Below are 26,641 nucleotides of genomic sequence, written 5' to 3' on the forward strand. Positions count from 1 at the left end.
TGCCGTTGAGGGCATTATAGGCTGCACATTCAGACCCTTACCTTCTTCAAGGCTCCAGCCATACACCCTGATTGAAACCTTGACCAACAAGTGGATCTCCAAGCAAAGACGAGCACATATAACACTTGCCGTTAGAGGCATTATAGGCTGCACATTCAGACCCTCACCTCGCATGAAGGGTTTCCACAGCAGACTACGGTACTCTTCTAACGCTTTAAGGTTGGCTATTTGAATCATAAGGAGTCTCTACAGTTCACCTTGGATGCTGCCAACTTCAATGCTTTAGAAGGTAAATATAATATGCTGCAATCCATCACCAGACAAGGTAAAAGGGATATCCATGGTGTGGGAATAGAGTGTCATTCATACGTGTGAAGATGAATCATTCAAGAGTTTCCAAACGGGATTAATTAATGGATTTTATTCCAACTACATGCAAATGCCTAGTCTATTGTAAGAGAAGAGAGGAAGAGAGGTAAGAGAGGAACTGGACATGAAGTTCAACAAAAACACCTTGCAAACATCATAACCTGTCTTTTGAGGTGATACACTTTCAGAAATGTTTTATAAACCAACCTATAAAGCTCGTTCACATATGAATTGGGTTTTTTTTATAACATGCGAAATTGGGATATTTTTTAAACAACGGTTGGTCAATTCACACTTTAACAAACCATCAGGTTGGTTTATAGAAAATATGAGTGTAAAAAATGAAGAAAAAAAAGGATTTTGAATGTTAAATAAATCATTCTAAGATAGCAAAAAGAAAAATTACATATTAAAATTAAGAAGTGTTAATAAGTGCATATACTAAACACAAACAGTACTTTACACCATAAACACAAACAAACTTTCTTTGGTTGCATACGCATCTGCTATAAATCTAAAAACAGGTAAAATTCTTTGGTTAATAGTGGCTTACGCTCACAAGATTCACTGGATTTGTATATTTATTGCACATCACAAATTCAATCATACTTAATTAAATGATGTCGGGGGGGCAGCAGACGGTTACAGAGGATTATGTTTTTTTTGTTTTTTTTCAGTGAAATCTCAAAATGGAATTTACTGTGGTTTAGATTATATTTCAGAAGCCCGACCAGATGTTGTGCAGAGCAAATGACAACGTTCCTCTGTGTATGGTTGATTTTGCCAAGGAGATTTATATCTCCTTGATTTTGCAATAAATATTCTGCTGCAAGGAACAAGTGTTGATTACAAGAAGGATACTTACTGGGAGTATTAACTCGGGGAGTATTCATCTACAGTTCAGTACCCTGACATCACAGGTGTGAAAATGATGAGCGACTGTTGAGGGACTTGACCACTAAACTGAAATGTACACTGACCATAGTGACCACATACCGAGAAAAGCTACCGGGGGGGGGGGGGATTTTACAATATTTACTTGATCTCTTGTCCAAAATATTCACACTAAAAGGCTATGTATTCAACCATATATTAAAGCCTTTTAGAATTGCCACATTAGGCACCAAACTCACCAACGAAAACCAAAGAACCAATACTAGATCAAAATAAGAATACATCATTCTAAATATCAATATGGAGCATTAGGGCCCAGTGGATAATTAGTCATAGGACTTTGAATAACAGAGGGTATTAGGTCTGAATCCCAGCCATAGTGTCATTTCCTTCAGCAAGAAACTGATCCACATTGTGCTGCGCTCAACCCAGGTGAGGTCAATGTAGGATAACTGCTTGCATGCACAGCCCTGGAAACTGCCGCTCAAGCTAAAGCCAGGGTAATAATAGTGCGCCTTGGAATAAACAATTTCTAGATGGAAAGTGCTATATATCATAAATGCCTATCATCCTTTTCAATACTATTCAGAGGCGAGATCTAGAGTCATCATCCATCATACAAACAGATTGCAAAGAAATATATTATGGACAATATTATGGAATAATACAGTATTAATAAAGATGATGATTTGCCCTACAAAATTCATTATGTCTGTCATCACCATTATTAACACACGAAACTGTATTTTTTTATTGTTATGTTAAAATATATTGAGTCTTCTGCAATATAATATGGAATCAGGTTTGCTGAGAATCAGACCAGAAGATTGGATTTTAAATCTTTATAAGACGTTGCCTCTGGGGTGCACAATCCAAGGGTAGCTATCTCAGGTATACATCAAGATGGAAACATGGAAGGCTGACATTTGACAGATAGCCTACAGAGAATTCTTGTTGTGGTCTCCCTGCCTGGCACCTTGGAATATACTCACTCGATATAGTTGAGACATAGCAAACTACACTGGTGTATACTATCCTATACTATAGATTGGGGGATGGGAGGATAATAGACCATCAATTCTATTATAGCACACTCGCTCTTTAATGTTATCTTTTCTTTACGCACTTTGAGAATGGTACTTTTGAATGGCACTTTGAGCACTCAAAAAAATCAAAAAATTAAAAGATGATGGATATCACAAAGCTGTAGATGAAAATTGTTCCCTGAAATTCCCATCATAGCATTCCATATGCTTGAGAAGGGGTTTTATTACACAACCCAGATATTTTATTTTAATCAGGCATGCACACAATTAAAATAATTTTTTTAATTTCACATAACTGATCTAGGGCATGGCATACACATAAGTACTGAATTGGAATAGTGAGATGAACTTTGGGGGCATTTACCAAAACTTAAATCTGATTTAAATCTGTTTGAATTTCTTTAATGTGGTCTCTTCTTGAAGTTACCTCGATGGCCACATCTCACTGTCTTCACGACGAGGGTGTACAGATGAGTGTAGCAGGGTTAAGGAGGCTCTTAGAGGCCATTTAAAAACCCAATTTTGATAATCACTTCCAAGCTTGATGTATCATATTAATTTATGTGGGTTAAATCTTTTAGGAATTCAGAAAAAAAAAACATGTGTACATCCTCCTTAGAAACTAAAAAGAAATAGAAGAACCCCCCTTCCCTGTCATTCTAAATCCACTTTGTTCAAATTTAAGGTATTGAAAAGCTAACCCTAAAAAGTAATCTTCCCCAGTGGCAACAACAAACAGTTCCCCCACAAAAATATTAAAATCAGATTAAGTAATCAAATAGCATAAAACTCCAAAATTGGAAAACATCCTGACAGCTATTATGAAGTCATATTTTTATTAATGATACGTCACCTAACATATTCTGGTGACAAGTACATAATTTTTCTCCATTCTTGTGGAAAAATATCAAAATACAGAAAAGGCATTATACCATAGTATTTTTTTTTACTCATGTTCAACATGCTATAAAGGAGATCATTTTAAAAACAATTGTTAGTAATGAATATGTCTAGGTGCTATTAAAGTGCACATGTACATGTTTTCCCCATTTGTCTTGCTCGCAGTAATTACTTAACAGGATGAATTAATGACATAGAGCATGACAAAAACTCTCTGCGACTGCTTCTACACTGACAGTGCCAAACTGCACACCATTGCTGCAGAAATTATATACATTCTGCATTACTTTATTGATACAATCAAATCATCTAGATTATCCATGAATGCATATTAATTAATTAATTAATTAATGGTGCATTCATCGGTATCAGAAAAAGGGTACTAGGGGAATGAAGCCACCAGTGCATGTTAACGATATGGATATTAAAGGTAAGCTAACTTTTAATGAATAGGCTGCGCACCATTTAAAACAAAAGAGTCTATGAAAGATTGAAAAAAAAAAAAATTTTGTATGTCTGTATACTTCAAGACATTGCTCCTTGATTTTGAAAAGCCTTTTATCTGTTTCTTTCTGAATGCATGAAAGTACAGAACTTTGTAAGTTGCCTTCCAGTCATCTTCTGTAGTTCCTGGCTTCAACACTAAACTCTAAAAACTTTCTAATAAAAATCCAAACCAGAGCATCTTGAAAAGTAAATTGCAATAAAAAACTCCAACACGAACTGCAGTTTACAGTTTACCTACCACTTAGAGTAGTAGTATTTTGATTATTTGATATTCTAAAATACCTTAAAACTGTCTTACCATGGGCATAGTGTCCGATTGTTGCAGTCTCAAAAAGCACAAATGGGAATTCTCGCTGAAAGAAAATGGCATGCGCGATGAGTCATTCCATCCCAATCATCTATTCCTAACAGAATGCACACATCCCTTCTAATATAGCAAGATAAATCAATCCAATGAAGTGAGATTCCTCTCAGAGAACGGTACACTGCACGAAGGAGGAGAGATAGGAGTGAACTTCATCCCATCGTCACGGCGACACGTGTGGCATCATCCCTAACATGCATTATCATCATCATCAGCATCTCATATTGGTCTGATACCGGAGGACGTTCGACTTTCAAGTTTCAGCCTTCCACACACATGGCTGATTAGACAACCAATCGTGAGGTGGATAGAGAGAGAAGCCACTATCACGATACAAGCTTGTAGACAAAACAGAGACCCCATTTCACAAACACTTACAATGATGGTAACTTTGCAAGTGTGGTTAACTACCATGGTAACAGGGCTCAGCAGCCAATCAATATCAAGGTTTCCTATAATGACAAATGAGGTAAGAGTAATACCCCTTTCATAAACCTATCCTCCAATTAGCCGCCTAATAGTAATGCGGCTAATTCAATAAAAATTGCGTTCACAAACTCCGAAAATTATCCGCATCATATTTACGAGCGCCCGTCCTGAAAAAGGCGGATAATCGTCATGACAGCTGGACATGCCCCCTCCAATGCGGTTGTGTTGGAAAAGGGTGACCTTGTGACCGCACCATGGCAATTATCTGCATTATTTGGAAATACGTTCATAAACTCAAAATCTTGTCCCGATGCTGCTATTATGCGGATAATTGCAGCATCAAAATAATGCGGATAACTCTGGTCCTCCTCCGATTTTACGACCAAATTATGCTGCTATTAGCCGCATAATTGGGTTTATGAAAGGGGTATAAGTCCTTATGCAAGATGCCCCAGGTCTAAAGAAAGTGTTTTGCTGATGAGATAATGGTGGTTGATGCTTGTTCAGTTTACGTTATTGTTTACATGAGTGTGTTCACATCTAATAAAGATGATTTTACAGAAAGTTTAAAGCCATCTCTAATGTGATTGACTTCCCCGCCCCTGGCTGGGGACCCAAGTGATGCTACGGTCTACTGTCTTTGGTGCAAAGTGGCTTGAAAGTCCTACCTTGCATTGTGTTCATTCACCCGAGGCCGCCCACAGTAGCTAGACCAGAGTGAATTGTAAGTTTACTCTACAATTTTCACCAGTTCCATTCAAATATACATTGTCTGATATGTATTCAAGATTTCTGGATAAATCACAATGTAAATGATTCAAGATGGATACTCTGTTAAAATCTAGCAACTGCATGATAATAAAGAACCATTTATAATGCGCAGCTACATGTACTACAATAATATATGGCCATTCGTTTTGAATTGGGCCAGTAAATAGGTGGAGTTGTGACTTCTGCGCGACAATTTGGGGTATATTCCTTTAATTTTTCTGCTGATATACAGATATGATGTGAAATAAGCTTATGATAAGAGCAATATACATATGGTTGTCCCCTATAATACCAGTTCATAAATCAAATCTCTATTAAAAGGTTGGCATTTATAAGATAGCAATGGTGGGAAAACATACAAATAGAGAGTACTGATTTTTAATTGTTTATGTAATAATCATAATGTGAATAGGGCATCACAGAAAAGATAATAATTATGAATCCTAGATAATGTGATGATCAATGTGAATTGGAAAGAATTGATTTCATTAATGTACCTAAAATACAAACTGGGAAATTCCCTATCCCAACTGACATAACAATTACAATATGCACGGGGCACACATTTAAATGCAAGGAATAATTTCCATTCCTAATAAATTATAACAACGTCAATATGTCAACAGGATATGATTGCAACAATCATTCCCTACCCCTGTTTTTTATCAAAGTTTACAGAACAATTCCATCATTATATAGGTCCACACTTCAATTTTATCTTCCATTTTAAAGGTTCAAAACATATTAAGGTAGCAGGCTCAAAACAGTCTTGAAACAGTACTTGAGGCTACACAATGATTGAAGCAGCGAGAGCTCACAAGTACAAACTTCCTCTTAGGCTACGGGATTGAGCCATTATCATCATCTTCATCTTCACCATCTAGAGACTGCATCATGAATGATTCATCAACAGGAATGATTCAGGGAGGAGGTATCATTAGCCCCATGGCAACAGCAAAGTATAAAAGCCACCTATCTCCCTATCAGCAGTCCTCGTTTAAAGATAAATTCCAGTTGTGGGAACGATCTCAAAATGACTTTTTACAGAATTTAATATAATGATCACCAAAGTGTCTGTTTGTATGAATAAAAAATATGTGCCAAAGGATTCTGGAAGAAATTGTGTAATTGCTGAGAAATAAGCAAAATAAGCACGGATTCGGTCACTTCCGTCTGGTCTTTATTCCAGCAATAATAATACACTGTCCCACGTGTGCCTATCTGTGTTGGCGATCTTCAGTGTGATCGTTTTTTAGCTAGATATTATGATTTCACAAAGTTCAATTTATGTAACTGTACCAGATCTAGATCCACGATGATATATCAATACTTTACCTTGGTTTTACAGACTTTCTCACGAAATCAGTGTTTTACTGCAACTACGTTCATTTAGCTTTAAAGAGCAAACAGTGCCTTAGAAACAGGAATGATCACATGCTCTCTCTCGTATTTGCAGAAATCAAAGACATTTTAATACAGCAATCTTGATAATGTGTGCTCATACATGTATCCACAAAGACAGTGATTCCATATTGCTGGAGTTTGATGTAATGTAGGTGGTGTAAACCATATAGGAATCCAACAATCCAACATCGAACCAAAGCTTGAACTGTAAAAAGCTGTTTTTCATTTGAGTTAATTTCTGCAACCTTTTCCATATACAGGTACAAATTAACCAAAAAAGAGACAATAGGGTACATAACAAAACATATGTCAATCAAAAGAGAGTACAAAGTTGTATTTTCTCTTTAGTACATAACGATTTAAGAATGTTGCAGGGGTTGCCACTATAAGCATAGCTTGACTGTGTGGCAACCCAAGAAAATAATTACAAAGTAGATTCAATAATGCTATCTTAATGCAAAAGTGCAAGTTTTCAAACAATGCTGTTTAAGCCCATCAATATGACAACTACTGTTTGAACATTCAGACAATTACTAAAACTTTTGTTAAATAGCTTGTTAAAAAAAGTTTAAACAATATCTGTTTAATATAGAAACAGGCTGAAACAGCATTGCTTATTCATTTTAAACAGTGTTTTTGATACAGTGTGTAAATTATAAGCAGCAAGAGAGTACAAATGTGAGACTGAGGCAAAAAATAGTGTCAAATTATGTGCTTCAGAAGTAGTAAAGAGATGTCCAGTGAAATTATCAAATTTTCTATTTGTCAAGATATTTCCAACCATCATTTTACTTAAGACCCGAGATAGCGAAGCCAACTCCTGTTCACCTGGTAATGATTTGTTATTTATACCTGAAAAGCAGAACTGGAATTTGATGTTTTTCTGTGTACTTTTTTTTAAATTAAAAATGCTCATTTGGCGAAAATATCATAGAATCTACGCTTTGTCTTTTTCATATCTCTCCACTGCTTAAAACCTAAAACTGTGTTCATTCGCTTTTGAGGTCCTACCAAAGCTGTAGTCAGCCTTTAAATTATTTCAAAATCAAGCATGATGTGGTTCCCCTATTTAAGTCAATGAGCAACTGTTTGCCTTCCGTAAGAGCGATCAATGTTGTATGGCATGAAATTTCTGTCCTGAAGAGAATGATTTGCATTTCACTTGAATTTGTAAAATGAACCTGACTACAATAACAAATGATATAACAGCAAGTGGGGCGTTGTGGCCCAGTGGATTAGTCTCCGGACTTTGAAACAGAGGGTCATGGGTTCAAATCCCAGCCATTGCGTAGTTTCCTTCAGCAAGAAATCTATTCACTTTGTGCTGCATTCAACCCAGGTGAGGTAAATGGGTACCTTGCAGGAATTTATTCCTTGAAATGCCACCGTGCTGTAAAAGGCTGCGGGGCTACATCCAAGGTAATAATATCCAAGTCCTTTGGAAGCGCATAGAGACGTTATTTATAATGTGTTATGCGCTATACAAGAACTGACTACCATTATTATTATGAACCTTAATCAGAGTACCGGTATGAAGATTTCTGGGAAGCGGGTTCATGAATTCATTGTCTGGCTCTTCTTTGATCAAGATTGCTATGTCAGGAAAACATGTTACGCATAATCTGATTGCAAATCTTAGATGGAAAAACTGCCAGGGACTCAGTTTTAAGGGGAGTGAGAGTGATCACTTGCTACCGTTCTCCTTAATCCATTTTTGGAAGAGCGATTTATCACTCGCCTCAGCAATTGCTTTATAAACAAGAGTGTCAGTCAATGATCAAACTGTTCGAGTCATCCTTCAAAACTTCATTCGCTGTCAAGGTTTTGTAAATAACACACAATTATATTATAAGCAATTAAACACACTAAAAATTTCAAGATAGATATTGCAAAGATCTATATCGGATTGTTTGTCTCCTTTGGTTGTGGGTTGTAACTTAGCGTACATTCCTCCATCCATTTTGAAATCGGACAAGAGAGCTCCCCTTGTATGTCAAAGAAGAGCTTTTTGTAGTGCTCCGCTTAAAAGTTTTAGGAGAGCTTTTTATTGCTCCCCTCATAATTATAAAACTGAGTCCCTGAACTGCGCTAAATAAGGGACCAATAATTTTTTTTTTTTAACTGTCCCACACTTTACCTCTGCATCCAGTTATAAGCACTAAATATTGTCAGTGTCAGTTTCCTATGAAAAAATTCCTGTGTAAAAAAAAATTGAATTTTTGATCTTGAAATTGAGACAATCGTTCAGCTTATTTTGTAATAATTACACTCCTCGGTGACACTGTATGCTGATCGCTCTGACGTCGAGCCAGCCAGAGAGAACCAGATTTTCCAAACTGGCTAATTTGGGTTTTCTCAAGAACAATTAGCTGGAAAGGGGAATAAATGAATGAAACTTGCATTATGCTGTGCTTCTTGGCTTATTCAAGCTTTCAATTGGTATTTGATTTGTCAATTTTACTCCGGTTGGGGTCGTTACCCGGTTCTTATTTCTTCCTGCTGAAATTGCTCTATCACTCACGACAACTTCATTCAACCTAAAAGTACAAGTAATAATACTGATTTCACAAGAATTATTCAATGGTGAAATATTGATACAAACATACACTTCAAATTTGAATTTGTAGTACTGAATCAATCACTTTTATACCGTGCTATGAACTGCTATGAATTATCTTCGTGATCGCCCTGCATTGTACAAACATACAGAATTTGTTAAAAAAAATTAAAGTCAGCCTGGAAATCCATCCATACCATAATTTTTTCTACAGGAATTTTGCACAATCTCCTCTAATAGTAAACAAAGAGAATCACACTGAATCTTCAAGAGAAAGACGAATGTATGAATATACATCATATATCTAGAAAATTATTATGAACAAATTTGCATTTTAGATGTTGACGTTGCTGGCCGTCCATACGGTGGGTGGTAGCCTGCCGGGTGTTGGATTCAGATTCAAACAGACCATGTGGATTTAAATATGGAGCTCTAGGACTTGAATCTAAAACCTTTTGAGATCCAAAAATTTGCACCTAGTGTTTAAAAATAAATCTGACATTTTGTCCGGATTTGTTTGCGATCCTTGAAAAGTAGAGTGTACTCGGGGCATGTGTCTCATGGTATAAACTTATTCTATAATTAAATGTAAATGTAATGCTTCAGATATTGTTTCTTACTTGCCCCCCCCCCCCCCCTTTTTTTTTCTTTTTTAGATAAGTTCAAGTTCAATTTTCAAGTTCAATTTATTTATTTTCTCACTAATATAAAAAACAATATACAATATGTAAAAGAATGAAAATTACATGTATAAAAGAAAAACGGAAACTACTGAAAAGTTCATAGGAACTCGTGAGTTGTAGCTCCCAGTAAAACAAGGTAAAATACATATGAAAATCAAATGAAAAATATACACACAGCATCAGCAATCACCAGCATACATATAGTTTATACTGCCATTTAATGTAGTTTTTATTGGTTGTGGTATTTTTTTAACACTTTTAATAATGACACACCACATGTTCTGTGAGTGCCACCGTTATAAAAAAAATTTGTTCAAATGAATATATAAATAAATAAATACCACCACCGAGCCAGCACTTTACTATGAATGATTCATTCCATCAATATTGCAAGAGCAAATTTTGAACAATAGCACCAACACAACCTTGTGGATTAAAATGACAATGATGATTTTAATTAAATTCTTATGTATTTCCAATTCAAAGGTACAAAGCTAAAAGTATAATGCATCAGGATTTTTTCTTCTTTTTGTTTTGTTTTCGGGAGCTACTGTACTTTTCATTTATAACCTAACTCTTCAACATTGGATATTCAAAACTTTAACCTTGCAAGAAAAGGGGATTTTCCTGGTGGGTGTTTCAAAAATCTGTTCGTAAGATACGAATGACTTTACACACGACTGGTGACCCCTTCTTGTGCTAGATAATACATTCCTATGTCATTCATTTAGGACATAAGAACATGTTCCAGTCGTTCGTAAAGTTGTGCGTAACTTTACGAACAGCTTTATGGAACACCCACCGGGGCTCTTTTTTTTCCAGCTCTCTTTTGAGCATTTCGGGAAGAAAGTGCCCCAAATCCCATGTAATTTTTTCCCCTGCAATGCATTCAACCTTATCACCTTTCGGGACTACTATAAGTATACAAAGATTCCTTTTGAAATAGAAAAAAATTGTAATCAATTAAGGCATTTTAATTTTTCATTTTAATTTCTCATAACCTTACACAAAGTTCATAAAAGTAGGAAATGTGGCATTTTAAAAATCTAACTACTTGTCGGCTGGAATTTAAACATTAACACATCTTTAGTTTTAATTATCATGTGGGTGACACACAGAGCTAAAGTGGTTCACAAATACTGATTTCATCTTTTTAATTTTGATAAAAATCACTAACCAACAAGACCTAGAATTCTACAACTGCATGGTTACAAAGAATATGAACAAGAGAGGGCAGTATATCAGTTTAAGCCTCATAAACGGGTAAATCCACTGAGAGTGGATGATAATAACCATGAGTAGCTGGTATGGTCATAAAAAATGTTGTGTGAGGTAGGAGAAATATAAGTAAAACAGAATGGTGAGAGTTAAAAGTCCCTTGGGGCAGAAATTGAAATATAACCAAGGTAGCATACTACTGTTTTATATCCTCATGAAAGAAAAATGTAATTTTTAGTAAAAATTTTGAAAAATGGAAATTTTGCCATTTCATGTATTGGGATTGATATATAAATCAGTACTCCTTGCTTCACCACACTATGACATCACAAATGCAGCCAATTTGAAGTGGCCATGGGTATACTGATTAACAAATTTAACAACTTTATAAAATTTGTGACTTTCTTTAATATTGTTTGTTCAAACCTTCACCATTTTTTTTTTTTACTTTTCCCCCTAAAAGTAAAAGCAACTTTTTATTTGGGTAGGATTCCCCTTTAAAATCAATCTGCTACCTATCATTTCAACAGTCATTGTATTTTTGTACATGTGCCTATCAATTCCAGTAGGTGATATGGGTAACTACATGTACATGTAAATTTGTATGATTAATCATTCTCTGATATTACCTTCCTGCAAAAACAACTGCCAGACAAGACAACATTGAACAAGGTGAGAAATTGAAAGTGAGAATTGATCTTGATCCAAGGATGTATACCCGGCATACTTTTTAAAACCACAATACAGTGTGACATTGTGAATATTATTGATATTTATCCAAACATGATATACATACATGTATACTTTCAAGGAAATCTGTTTTTCATCACTGACTGTGAAAAAAAAACCTCATTACAATGTGCACATTTTGAAGCATAACTCCAATGAAACCAACTTTAATAACGTTGCTGTCAAATGCCATTTCATTTCTATTTTGCTTAATTACTTTGTATAAAATTGTCCTGTACATTCAATTATTACAAATTGTCAGCGATTTTATGAACCAGCGTCTCCAAATCAGAATTTTCAGATAATCACGTTCAAAGTTTGGATGTTTTTCAAACACCAATAACTTTGCACTTTGAAAGAAACAAGAGCACCAATTTAAAGTATACATTCTATCCTTTTATAGTCTGAAAAGTTTTAATTGCAATTCTTATTCATTTTTTCGATATGAAGCACAGGTACTCATTTCAGAAACTGTTCATTTTTACGAAAAACAGGGGGTAGATCACTTTGTAAAATCATGTGCATCATGCGCAAAGTTTTGACCGATATTTTAGCCAGTTGTATGCCAGTTCGCAAAGTGATTCAATGCATACCCACAACATCTAAGTCATGTTTTCCACCTCTGCCTGCCATTTCAGAGACTATAATAGTACAGAAACAATGGTTAAGGCCGTTTCATAAAATCAAAGGAGGGGAATGTGCCAGTTATTCTGTTATTCTTTAGGAATTTTTATCTGAAATATGGTAAATCTATAAAATTATATGTAATAACAGATGGACAGGCTTTCAGAATATGCAAACAAAATCGATTTCGAAAATTTGACCCAAAATTAGGTTTACATGTTAGCCAGTTCATTGAATCACTGACAAAATATTAGAACTACTTTTTAATTATCAAAGCCAATCATTCACAAGAATTTTGTCACTCAATATCTGTTCAGATTTATTCTGAATTTCGGAAACATCACTAGATTTCTCACTCATTTCGAAGAGATAGAACTGAACCCACATCACCTGCCAGGCAACCATGTTTTGGGTGAGAAATAAATGTGAGAATTCATCACTTTCCAAGGCTTTTAATAGCTGCATCCCTGTTACTATACTCTTCATCACAGATCCATGTAATTAATCATCATTCCCAATTTCATCCAATGGTATAACTCATTACTTGTACAGTTTTAGATAACCAATATTTTTTAGGAGAGAGGGGGGGGCGAGGTCCGTGAGGACAATTAAATTAAATTCACTTTTTAACAGGAACTCGTACCTTGCCAGGTTTTTCTGGTAGGCTACAGCAATTTGTTTTTTATTAGAAGCTTATTCAGTTTTTTGCTATTTGAGATATGGCACACTTTCTGCGCCCCATCATTTATGCATCCTGGATCTGCCCTTGCCAGAATCCATAATTAATTTTTTTTTTATTGTGAATGTTATTTTGGGAGAGCAGGACTTAGTGACCAGCACCTTTTAAATTAGCCTGATTTAATATCTGGAATATACATATAATTTCAGTACACATTAACTGTATTTCCTTTTAATATAAACATTACGTTTCTACTGCATGTATTCAACTGAATAAAAGTATTAAAGTATTATTCAAAAGTTATAATGCTCATATGGGGTTATTAGATGTTTGAAAGACGCTTTAGACAGAGATTTATTTGTTTTCCGAAAAGTATGATTATATACTGTGTAAGTTATTTTCCTTCAATTTCCTTCAAGAAAGGTAAGGAACACAAGATGATTTTTTTTTCAATTCTTCCTCCTTTTTCCATCATAATTTCATATTGTCAGACTATACTGAGACAATAAAATTACAAAACCTCATCATTATGCATAATTTTCTGGAAGCTACCCGACTATCTTAATACAAACTATATACTAGTATACAAAATTTTATCAGCAGGAAGATATGTATGGAGTCTACATGTATTGGGGGAGAGGGTGAGGGAAGAGGGGAAGAGAGAGGGAGAGAGAGAGAAAGAGAGGGAAGACAGACTATGACAGAGGTTAGAGAGGGAGAGAGTGAAAGAAAGGAGGATTGAAAGTTGTAGTTTGGATTACATATCACTGCATAATGGAGTGAAATCCGAGTTAGATGTGTAAATCTTTCTTTGCATTGCTGATTCACTGATTGATATTGATGAATTATTCAAATGAAACATGACCAACTACAAGAATGCAATGTAGAAGATCATTCATTACACCTAGCATTTAGTAGCTTATCTAATAGATGACGAAGTTCACATTTTTACACAAATAAACCAAAAAAAGAGAAAGGATCTGAATCAAAGGGATGCTCCAGGCTGAAGATATTTATATTTTAATAATATAGAGTAAAATTCACAGAGCAAAGTGCTGAAATTTTTTTATCAAAATCGGATTTATAACAAAATAACAAAGTTATTGAATTTTAAAGATTTGCATTATTCCGGATGTCTTTATGAATATTTACTAGGTGGGCTGATGATGTCATATCCCCACTTGTTCTTTTGTATTTTATTATATGAAATTAGGTTTATTTAAAAAAAATTCTACCAAGAACTGAAACAATTGGATTGGCAACTGATTATTAAAGTGCATTTATTTATTTATTGTTTACTTATTCCATCATATAATGGATACACATCATTTCCACATGTTTGAAAAAACGAAACAATTATGATTTCATGTAATAACATATAAGAAAAAGGAATGTAGGGTTATGACATCATCAGCCCACCTAATGATAATTCACAGGAGTTTCACCCTTAATAAGGGCCTTATTAATTGAATACAGATATGATTTTGCATCTTATTATTTGTGCTTTCCGAGTCCTCCACGTGGAGTTTACATTGGTCTGAATAAAAAAAAGTGCCAAAGCACTGATTTATCTTTATCTACACTGCCTATAAAATGCACATACACAAGTAAACCAGATCATCGCTGTGTTTTTTCTCAATGGACATACTCCATTTACTTTTCTCAAATTTGAATGTAAATAATGACAAGCGACAGAATACCCAAACTTTCAAAAGATACTTGGCATGACAGTCTTTCAGAAACAAACAGTGCAGTATATTTTTAGACAAAAGTGGATTTACATGAAAGGGTAAATGTGAAGGGAATTACTACAGTATGAGAGTAGTAAGCAAGGAAAATATTGCACAGGGGGTCCAGGTGACGTTGCCCCCAAAAATGCTCAAAAGAGCCCTGGAAACTCAAAATTGAACCCTTAAAAAAAATTCCCATTTCTTGCAATGTTAAAACGTACTGTAGCCAATGTTTCAGATTGAGGCAGTAAGTTGTGAAAAGTACCGCCCCACCCCTCCGAAAATAAAGAAATGATTTTTTACCTGGTGGTGAGTCTACTTGGACCGGTGATGTGAATCGGGGGGGGGGGGGGGGCAGTACAGGATGGGGGACTCCCAAAGAGTTATCAGTGTCGACAGTGCAGTTAACTCCTGGACCTCGAACCTCTACAAAATATGGTGACCGCGCTCTTTCTTCAATTGCCCCTTCCCTTTGGAATACTAGTAAGCTACCATCTTACATTCATAATGCCAAGTCTGTGAATCAGTTCAAAACCCTACTCAAAACCTACCTGTTTAATAGATGATTCACAGTTGTGGGTCGGTCAATTGGAGGTGCACACCAGTTTTGATTTTTGATTATTAGTATAGTTGTATTACCTGTTTCATTATCCCCTGCCACTTTTTTTTTTTTCTTTCTTTTTTCTTTAACCCAAGTACAAACCATTAACAGAACACAGAGCGCTTAGAAACACCAGTAGTAAGCGCCTTATAAATGTTATGTATTATTATTATTATTATAAAGGATACCTTTATACTTATTTACATAATTTTTCTTTTCAATCTTTTATGTAATCTTGACTCCTCAGCTGGATATATTACCAGCATCTACCTGATATGTGTGATTTATGTGTTTTAATTTCAAGCTTGGTGATTTTCTGTGATGATTTGGAGACACCTTCCTGGCACATAAGGTGATATTCTTTGAAATGTTATGGAAATTAACCTTGACAACTTCCAGAATGAGCTTTTGGGCCAAGTTCAGGGAAAAATCCAGGACATTTAAACTGAACATGTACAGGAAGATACAGAAGACGACCCATGGGGTGAATTTTATGTCTCTCAATAATCATCATCTATAACATCGTCGGTGTTCATCCAAACCATTGTATCGGTCAATTTTGGTCCAAAAAAAAATTGATTTTGAGATTTTTGCAGAAAATGAAAGTACCAGTCCTATTCTATTCAAAACTAAATTTCTAGGCAGCAATTTTTTTAAGTGTCTGAGATAGGAGGGGATTTTCAGGGCAATGTCATACAAATTTTTAATAAAATGCGCAAATCCCATTGAAAACGTGTACTGTAGCAGAGTGATACAACGTTTTGACTGACCGCGATTTCAATGCACGCAGTCAGCCAACCGTTGTATTGGCCATCCACACTGAATTGACTTTGCACATGAAAAGCAATACAACGTTTTGACTGACCGCGCGCATTGAAATCGCAGTCAGGGTTGTTGTATCCCGTATGGCGTTTTTGTACAGGGGAAATCTAAACCACTCAAACCAAAATTACAAGCATGGAGCTCTTCTGCAATATTTTCTCCAATCTTTGGTTTTGTGTAAAAATAAGAATCATGTCAAGCATTTATCTTGGTCTTTCCAATCATGTATTTTTCTGGCAATGAATATGTTGTAAGGCTCGGGAACTAAGTGTGAAACTTATAATTAACATCGAAGTAGATTTTCTCTGAAATGGGTTAGCACCGTCATATGTGTGATATGATGGTTTGGATGACCGCCAGACGAAATGATATCTCTAAAAACAAAAACATGCAATCGCTATTTGAAAAGGAAAATTAATCATTAAACAATACTTTTTCATGTCTGACATCTTGAAAGACCATTACAATGTATTTGTTATTGATTTGGCACATCAAAGAGAATTCTCAACCATCCCCGTTGCTTTGTGCTGCAATTCCATCCTCTCATACTTTTAAGGGTTTAATACAGAAACACAAAAGCACAAACCTACATACTTTTTCCTTTCAATGATTAAAGAATTATCCATCCAAGCCTACTCACGTGCAGCATTCATTTCCTGATTTGGCATGTTTTCAGGGCTTTATTTCCGATTGGTCTAATGCCAATTCATCCAATAAAAATTTGCCAACTATCATTTGGTCTACTATCATTTGGTCTACAATCAGTTCGTCCACTATCCAAATGGTCTAATTGCCCTTTCGTCCACTCACCATTTTGTCTAATAACCAATTGTCCAATAGCCATTCAGTCCATATACCATTTGGTCTCATTGGATGAAATGATAATTGGGCAAAATGAATAAAAAGAAAATGGGTATTAGACCAACTGGTTTTGGGATGAAATGGTCAGACGAATTGGTGATTACATATACATGAAGTGATTATTGGACCAAATGGCTGTTAGACGAAATGATGATGGACAGACTGGCATTAGACTAAATGAAGGTAGGCCATATGATGATTGGACGAGTTGGCAATAGACGAATCGGCAGTTTACCATTTTTCAGGAAACTCCAATGAGTGAGAGAGAAAATTATTGATTCTTGATTCTGTCACATGCGAAAGCTGTTCGTGTGGAATAGGGTGGACAGCACCACAGCGGTGGCATAATGAAACAGCATAATTTATCAAGTTTTAAAAATTGATACTAAGTACATGTTTCACCACATTAGGAATAGTAAGGAATAAAGTACATGTAATTGCTAATCAAAGAGGAGTCTAGAGGACAGAAACTGAGGAGGCTCTCCAAAATTTCTGGAATAATAATTGAGAAGGCAGTGTATTTTCTAACAAAACTGTGTATGATTGAATAAAAAGAGAGATGAAAAGGCAATTGAGAGCCAATACATAAAGGATTGTGTTTGAGGTTCTTTAAGAATTGATCAGTCAAACACAAATTGAAAATTCTGTTTAAATTTACACTCACTCACTTCTTTATTCAAAACACTAAAGATTTCCTTAGGAATATGTTCCTCCCTTTTATTCTACATGTATTCATGTTTCTGCTTCTATTGCAACTGACTATATCTTGTTTGACATCTCCTTCAATACAATAAATGCAGATTATTTTCAAAAGGAAGTCAAGTGTACTCACCGATGCAGCAAGTTGAGGCACATCCATATCTAATTCTCCATCTGTGGGTAGGCTCTTAGAATGCCTAGACTCACTATTCACATCGAAAGACAAGATTTTCCTGGAAGACGAGGAACTAGATCTTCTAACAATACCAGTACCATTAGTCCTGGCGCCACCAGTGTCCGAATCACTGGAGTACGTTTGCCTACCATCAGTTTCAACAAACAGTTTCGTGCGATCGATGACCGATCCACCGAATCGGTGGGAACGCGGAAGCGAGTTGTAGTTCTTAGAGTCATGGTGGAGTTGCGGTTCTGACTTGGAGACGAAAGAGCGGGATCTCGCCGAGGAGATGTTCTCGTCGTCGGAGTGACCGTGCGACTTGTGGTGGGCCTTCTCCATGACCTGGGTGCTGATCTTGCGCATGGGTTTGGTTTTGTGCTTGAAGCGCTTCCACAGACCCGGCCTTTTCTTCTTCTTCTTGCCTTGGGAATACAGCGGTGTGGAGGTGGTGAGGGGCTCGTCACCGTCCATGCCAATCCGATGATCGTTATGATCGGTATCATCTTCTCCATACTGATCCTCTGAATCGCTGTCCATCGTATTTGATTTACGGGAAGAACCTGTCAATGATAAGAATGGTTGAGATTTTAGAATGAAGTTTATGAAAAGATATTGATTAATTTCCAACAAACTAGTTAAATACACAAGTTGTAATGATAATCTTCAAAATTTTTTGTTATACGTTTATACAATTAAAGAGTAAGATATGTTGTTCTCCTTTATTAGCAAATCTTTCAAGAGCTCTGCAGCCTATCACAAAGATGAACATGCGTGTATAGGAACAAGAGATATCAAAGGTCTCTGAAGATTCCGAAAACAGTCAAGCAAAACTACATTGATATCTGACTTTGGTAGTTTGTCTCATGCAGGAAACGATCCTCGGGCAAATGTATAAATTTGAGTAAGCAAGATTTTATATCATATGAAAAAAACAACTTATCAATTGGAATCAACCTTTCAACTAGTTTTTTTATTTTCAATTAACATCACATTAAATAGTTGAGCACAATTATACAAGGCCCTAAAATCATTGATTTCAATTGTAGACAGCAATTTCACAAAATGGAAATGACCGCAAGAAATACATCTTCATGAAATAATTTGCAATAGAGAAAGGTCAGTTGGGGAATCAACCAGTTGCAAATTATACATAAGAATACCATGGCAACGAAACTGTAAGCGTGAAACAGTACAGGGCTTTATAGTCTAAAATATAATGTACGTGTGTCACACAGAGAAATGAGGCGGTACAGTATGTTCAAGATCAAGAATGCCATATACTGTATTTCTCTGAAATAGTTACACACAATTTTAATTGTATTCATTTACGGATGCTTAATATCAACATCAAAATTTAAATAGGGGTCTACAATGAATCTTTTTCATGAAAATAATAAATGTTGAATTTTTAATGGCAGATGAGGAAAAATGAAGAATTTAACCTAACTGTATTATTAAAACATTGATAACTAAACAATTCAATATATTTATTAATTCTGGTCGTGATTGTTGAATTTCACATTGTTGATCAAAGACATGGTTTCAAAATATAATAAATATCATTCAAAGTCACCAAAGAAATAATTTCTTTCAAAAGTTATCTCGATACTCTAAGAAAGTTTGACAAAATTGTCTTTCTTTTATACATAAAGTAAATGAATTAATGGGCTAAATAGAGTTTCAATAAATTCACGTTCTTTGTAAAAGTCCCAACTTCAAGAAATGTATATTATCAGTCAAACTTCCAACACTGTATCAAAATTATTAAACATTCATATTCAATGACAGTCAATGACATACTACCACAATCAACAACGTCACCTCAACTATTTCATCAAATTCATGCCTATATCAAATTTGAATATATATTGTAGACTACGTAGATATCAGAAATAATTTGACACAACTATGGGATGAATAATAAGCAGCCATCTGTGCTTTTTCCAAACTCCAGCTGGGTTAGCTGGCTGCCTTCACTACAATAGTTAGAATAGAATATTGCTTGCGCAGGGAGTTAATTATCAAATATAAATTGATGCGGTACTGCATACATTATGCAAATAGAAGAATGACACAGATCAAATTTAAAAAAAAAATAAATAAATAAAATGAGAAATATTTTCAAAGAGTCATAACTGAAATTTGCATTCCCTAGACAATTTTTTATTAACCAAGTAAGATGAATACATCAATTTTTTTTTTTTTAAATCAGTGAAATTTCTATTCGGCAATTCTTTTCTGTTGATTTTTTACTTAACTCTTCATAATGTAACTTCTAGACCACCATCACTGATAGATTACATGACTCAAACATTAATCCCAACTTTTAAAGAAACATACTAGTATACAAAATGTACATACTTACAAATGCAAGCACATGACACATTCTTTAATTTTTCATGAAACATTATTAATATTTAACAAGACTCTTGTATTTAAATGGTGCCAAAGCAATTCTTCCTTTATTGAAATAATTATACAGTGCGTCCCAGAAAAAACAAAATCGAGATTAAGCGATGATTTATCATAACTTAATCATAAATATAATAGACAAAAGACCTACCAATGTAAAGCTTAGAATCTCCTCTTTCATCTGATATTACTTAGATTTTTCCTTATTTACGCATGAGTGAGCAAAAACAATTTGAAGAAAGGATACCAAAAACTCATTTGGCGGGGGGTGTCTGAATTTCAAAAAGAAAATCACATGCCTAAAAAGTTCAATATCTGCTCTTTGATTTGATACCTTAATCACAAAAAATGGTCAAGAAGTCAAAAAGTTATGTTCCCTCGAAACAATGCTTGTATTTCCATAATTTCATTAAATAATTGTGTTTTCACCGGTTTCCCACAGAAGCTATCGTATGGTTAACAAAAGACTTAATGTATGGCTGATCGTCAACAAAACGGAGTGGCGAGTGAGTTTGAACGCTAGCCTGAAAAACCTCTTCATTTTATGAAATTATTGAAATTCAAACCTTATTTCAAATAACCAGAACTTTGTTATTTCTAGACCATTTTCTGTAATTGAGGTATCAAATTAAAGAGCAGATATTGAACTTTTTAAAACTGTGGTTTTCTTTTTGAAACCCAGATACAGCCCGCCAAATTACTTTTTGGTATCCCCTCTTCAAATTGTTTTTGCTCACTCATGCGTGAATGAGAAATAATCTAAGTAATTTCAGATGAAAGAGGAGATTCTAAGCTTTACAATGGTAAGTCATTTGTCTATTGTATTTGTGATTAAGTTATGATAAATCATCGATAAATTTCATTTTTCGTGGGACGCACTGTATACTGGAAATTATAAACATACCCCATTCACAGCTACAAGCAATTTTCTGGTCTACACATTTTTTACAACTACATATAGGTAATTTGATTGGTCACCATGGAGACTGTGCATGCATCATATCTGTTGAGACGTTGACTTTCCAATTGTTGAAATACATGTAGGAGTTAATTTGATATTAGGCCTCAAACAAACACCTCATATTTCACCAACACACTCTTAAAAGAAAGTGTTGAGAAACAAGTTGCCCAATATTGGGTTAATGTTGGGTAATAAAAAAGCATGTTTCACGGGTGATTTTTACATAACATTGCATAAACAGCCATACAGCATTACATGTAGGTGTCTTTTTACCGAACACAGATATCGTCCCTTTTAGTTTTTAACAAATATTGACTAAAGCTTTTTCCATAGTGTAATATAATTGTGCTATATATATTTTTATATCCTACATAGATTGAATCCTGTATAGTGATTGGTTCAATAAGCATCATGTGACCGAATATATTTCAACTATGATGTTGCGTGACGTCAGACCTCGATATATTTTTCGCTATACCAATATTCTGACGTCACTATTTCAGAAAACTGGATATTTAGCTAAACTCTCGGGCGCACCGGCCGGCGAGCTTTCTCTCCCGGGCAGGTCCTGCAATGCGTCGGCGCAGGCACTCATCTGCGTTCCACTGAGTGCTGTGGCTCGGAGAAAAGTAGGTAATTCTAGGCAAGTAACCGGACTTTGCAAGCTCAGGGCATAGATTTTGGTTATAAATTATTAAAAGTAGGATATTATAAAACAAATATATCAGGCGTTTCATTCGAAAGCATAGTGGGAATTATTAATCCTCAGTTGGACTGGCAAAACTACTATATTTTCCTTGGGGCTTCGCCCCTCAGGAAAAATAGTACTTGCCAGACCAAACGAGGATAAATAATTCCACTACACTTTCTCAAAGTCTGATATATTTGTTTACTGTATATTACAAAATCAATAGAACAAAAAGGGTCCTGTATCATTTGGGCATGTTTTTTATGAAAAGTGGCAAATTTATCTAATAACAGATCATACTATGTAATGAATGATGATTGAAAAAAAAAAGAATAATGAAAGCATCATTCTGATTGGTTCATGTGCAACAATGATTTGATTTGACATTTCCACTTGGCAATATTTTTTTTAGTATGTTTATGGCATCTACCAGTATTTTTTTAGATCTTATGGTGATCTAAAAACCAATTATTCCTTTACCTTTAGAAAGTACTTTTTACTTCCTTTACCCCATACTCAGAAGTAAATGACATTTCATGATTACGTAATCATCAGAAATGAAACATCCTATAAAGTAAAGCAAGCTATTAGTTGTTTTCATAATAGAATGATAAAGGTTATTGACCCACATAAAAGTTGAATGAAATAAGTAGACAAATATAAACCAACCATTGAAACACTGAAATTTTTTAAATAAAAATCTGAAGGACTAAATAACGAATTTAGGACACTTGAAAATTAAATATTTTGTGAAAACCCATAAAATATTTTGTGAAAATAATCAAAACTCGTTTTTCATTTTACCTCCCAATTTGATGAAATTTCCAATGCTAAGCTGATCTAATTTCTCTATTCATTCAAATAAGACTCTTGTCGGGGTGAACTCCCCCTGTGAGACTGGAAATTCATAATGATAATTGGTGATTCCATATTTGTCAGAGTCTAAATCGCCCCTAAAAAATTCCATAAATGGAATATCTGGGGGTGACCCTCTTTTCTAGAATCGTTCCAAGATCTATCACAAACAGTATTCATAAACATTTAAGAATTACAATATTCTACATACAGCAGAATGATAATTACCACATGTGTTGCACAAAAAGTAGCCCTTCAAATGAAAGAAAATTAATACCGGTAGTCCCCAAAATAAGGAATTGCCCCAATGTGAAAAAATAGCTCCTAGAAAATAAAAATCCTTTCCTACACCATACTACACATTATCAGTTTCAAGAATAGATGCTTGTCATCATAGACACAAATACTGGTACCATTAAAAATCTGAGTTCAAGGACAGATATGTTGATCAAAACACAACATCCCAAATGTCGGCCTAACTGTGACTCCATGTAAATTACCGAAATCAAATACAATGGAAAAGAAATGGACAAGGGTTGACCTGTTCTTTCAATCTATTACTTTGAAGAAAAATATCAATTTGGAAACACTTCAAATAAAAAAGGATTTGTAAATGTATACATGTAATAAGAAAATGCAATGCAAGCTGTGTGCATAACCACAAAAACCAAAAGTAAATGGTGTGTGGCTTGTTTCACTGTCAAAAGAAATTCAGAATGAACAAGAAAAAAATTGCAAATACAATCGGTATGTCTAACAAAAAAACCAAAACTAACTATACTATTAAAGTGGCTGGTTTTTATTCATCATTTTATCAACCACAGACTAAAAGTAAAAAAAATTAAAAGATAAGCAAACAGTCAATTTACATATGTACAGGAAGCCTTGGAATAAATAATTATGCATGGTTTATAACTTTAAAATCCTTGGTGATCCACAATATGAACAATTTCAAAGAATTTGGGGAGAGCACAGAATTACTAGTATTTCAATGATAATATGCAATTTTTCAGTTTAAAAAAAGGAGTTTTGAAGAAAAAAAAAAGAGTGAAAATCAAAGTAAAATCTGATAATACAAAACCCCACATCAGTAGAAAATCTGCCATTTGCAGTATTCCACAAGGCTTTACCTGCATCCATAAAATGGAAACTTATATATTTTTCGAAGATTTTGACATTGGTAGTGTAATTCATATATACAAAGAACACAGAATACTGAATAACATGGAATTCACACTTTAGAAAACAACAAACTGGGAACTTTAATGTAAGGGTACGTTTGACTAATCCAGTATCAGCTTAACTTCCCAACACAATGGACAGGTGAATAAATGCAGAGTTTTAAGCACACTTCAGTGGCTCCTTTCCGTGCCAGTAACGATTTTCTAAAGCAAATGGTGGACTTCACTCCTGTGTACTCCAGCATCAACACAAGGAAATATCCCAAAAGCCTGTAGGGATGACAGGTATATCAACCATGTTCGGTAGGGTACGACGATCAGAAAAATGTGGTGATGTTCATATACTACACATATATCGGTTATAAGTACGAATGCATGTTTCAAGTCTCACTCAACTGCTTGTGAAACACTCAGTTCCAGAATGCACTAGAAATTCTGGAATCAAATGATTCGACTTCAAAAGATACACTTTTGAAATCAAAAGACCCTGACCCATTTTCTATCTTCCCAATAAAATGACAGAGATAGAAACAAAACAAAATAAAGAAACTTAAAGATACGGCTTCCTCATGGGGACACACATGTACACAGGGCCACCTGCTTCAAGTGTTTGTTTTTTCTCAACCAACTCAAGATCGTCACATTACCTGGTAGCCTGCTCCACCATCTCCGGCCATCACTCCCTGAAAAGTACTTGACCATGATATTGAATGTTGGTATTGACTGTTAGAACCAGGTGAACACATAAACCACCCTAACAAAACTAGTGTCCTACTCCAGATCTTCAGCCTTAGGGATACAATCCTTATCCATTAATCCCATCAATACTATTTCATGTTAGTCCTTCTGAATCCATATGCAACATAAAGCCTCTGTGGAATTATTTATCACAAAACGTTGAGACACATTGTCCGTCGGTACACATCTCGGTATTAAAGCCAGCAGGAAGTGATGATGACGGAAGGCCTCCTGTCCGTCGTCAGAGGCGGGGTATTTATAGCCATGACAACCGGCTTGAAGATTCTTTGGTGGTAATTGGTGGGGGTGGATAATGAATATATTCATGCAGCAACCTAATGAAGAGTGATGTGTGTACAATGATCGAGCAAAGAATGGGGTGGGATCAGTGCAATAGTAGAAACTGATGGGTTTTTATTGGAAAAGGATATAGTGGATGATCATCATTAGGTGATTAGATTAATTGGCTTTTACAATGGCATGAGTATGTGGGTTTGGTAGAAATGATACGCTCAGTGGCACAAGCACGTGTTGTATACTTTCTGGTAATTAGTGGCTTTTGTGTCACAGAATCAGTGGGCTTGGCCATTTCTTAATTGCTTGAACTGTTTAATAATGATGTCATTATAGAAAGTAGGCTTGGTGAACGCATGGAAGAGAGAGAAGGGAATAGAGGGAGACTGAGAGAGAGAGAGGGAGAGAGGGATTTTGTAGTATGGGCCTATTTTCCAGAGTGTGGGTCAGAAGTGTGGGCCAAACTTTTGAAAGTGTGGGCCATTTTGCGAAGTATGGGCCAAATTCATGGGCCCATACTTCTACCCCTGAAGTGTGGGCCATTTTTGGCCATTTGGCCCAAACTCTAGGGGAAGTATGGGCCAAAATTTCATGAGAAAGGGTCATTTACCAGTCTCGAATGCGAAAATGAATAAATGAATGAAAGAATGAGTGACTGAATGAATGAATGAATGACGGTTCCTATCTGAGAGAGCATGCGCAAACAATGTGCATGTTTTTCATTGCACGTGCTTATTTTGCATTAGCCAACTACAAGTACAGTACGGTATACGATTACGACTAAACTAAGTTACGACCAGTTCCAAGCTCAAAAAATTATGGCAGACCGAGACGACGACGACATCGAGGCTATGTTGGCTGATCCTCTTGTAAGTAGATTGGAATTGTCTTAAATTTTTGCCTATGATTTATTGAGAGTCTTTATATTAAGGGCCTTCGATCGGACTAAGTTAGTCCTGGCCCTTGGCTAAGTTTAGTCAGACCTGCGGTACCGTAGTCCAGCGGGCTGGGGCTGGGACGGGTTAACGGTAAAGACGTTGACGACTTTAACTTAAACTTAAAGTCACTCGCACCGCGGAAGGCTGAATGGGGGTACAACGTAAACGTCCTCTTTTTATTCGTTTAAAACTTAAAGTTTTCTTTGAGGCAATATTTGGATACCACTTGAAAATGATCATCTTCTAGAATCTAGTTCTACCACTACCAGCAAAAATTGGTACTTTCTTGAAAAGTTGAATAATTCTTCACCTTTTTTTGGAAGTCAATTAAAACTGATTATCCATCATTGATGAGACTTGGGCTGAGTTCCAAATAGGCCTAGTCAATGCTTGGGCTTCATTGCATAATCTTAGTCTTTATTGAGGTCTAAATTTCATTTTTATTACCTTGTCTGTATGGTATATCAATGCAGGTTTCATGACATTTTCATAATAATATGGTCAGTTTC

At 35.3% G+C, this 26,641-nt stretch overlaps 1 protein-coding gene across 1 annotated transcript; it reads right to left on the minus strand.

Moving 5' to 3' along the window:
• Positions 1 to 15,592: 15,592 nt before the first annotated feature.
• On the minus strand, positions 15,593 to 25,131 carry LOC129261800 (uncharacterized). Its single transcript, XM_064099378.1, has 2 exons — positions 24,810 to 25,131; positions 15,593 to 18,625 (listed from the first exon to the last, which is right to left on the minus strand). The coding sequence occupies exons 1-2, from the start codon at positions 24,862 to 24,864 to the stop codon at positions 17,865 to 17,867; spliced, it is 816 nt and encodes a 271-aa protein (XP_063955448.1). The 5' UTR covers positions 24,865 to 25,131; the 3' UTR covers positions 15,593 to 17,864.
• Positions 25,132 to 26,641: the final 1,510 nt, after the last annotated feature.

This window comes from Lytechinus pictus, chromosome 5, assembly GCF_037042905.1.
Source record: "Lytechinus pictus isolate F3 Inbred chromosome 5, Lp3.0, whole genome shotgun sequence".
Lineage (NCBI taxonomy): Eukaryota > Metazoa > Echinodermata > Echinoidea > Temnopleuroida > Toxopneustidae > Lytechinus > Lytechinus pictus.

Bases quoted from the DNA above. Each gene is read 5' to 3' on its own strand.
- LOC129261800 (XM_064099378.1), bottom strand. From the start codon at position 24,864: ATGGTCAAGTACTTTTCAGGGAGTGATGGCCGGAGATGGTGGAGCAGG. The intron at 18,626-24,809 runs GTAATGTGACGA...TATCATTGACAG, and splicing joins ATGGTGGAGCAGGCTACCAG to GTTCTTCCCGTAAATCAAAT.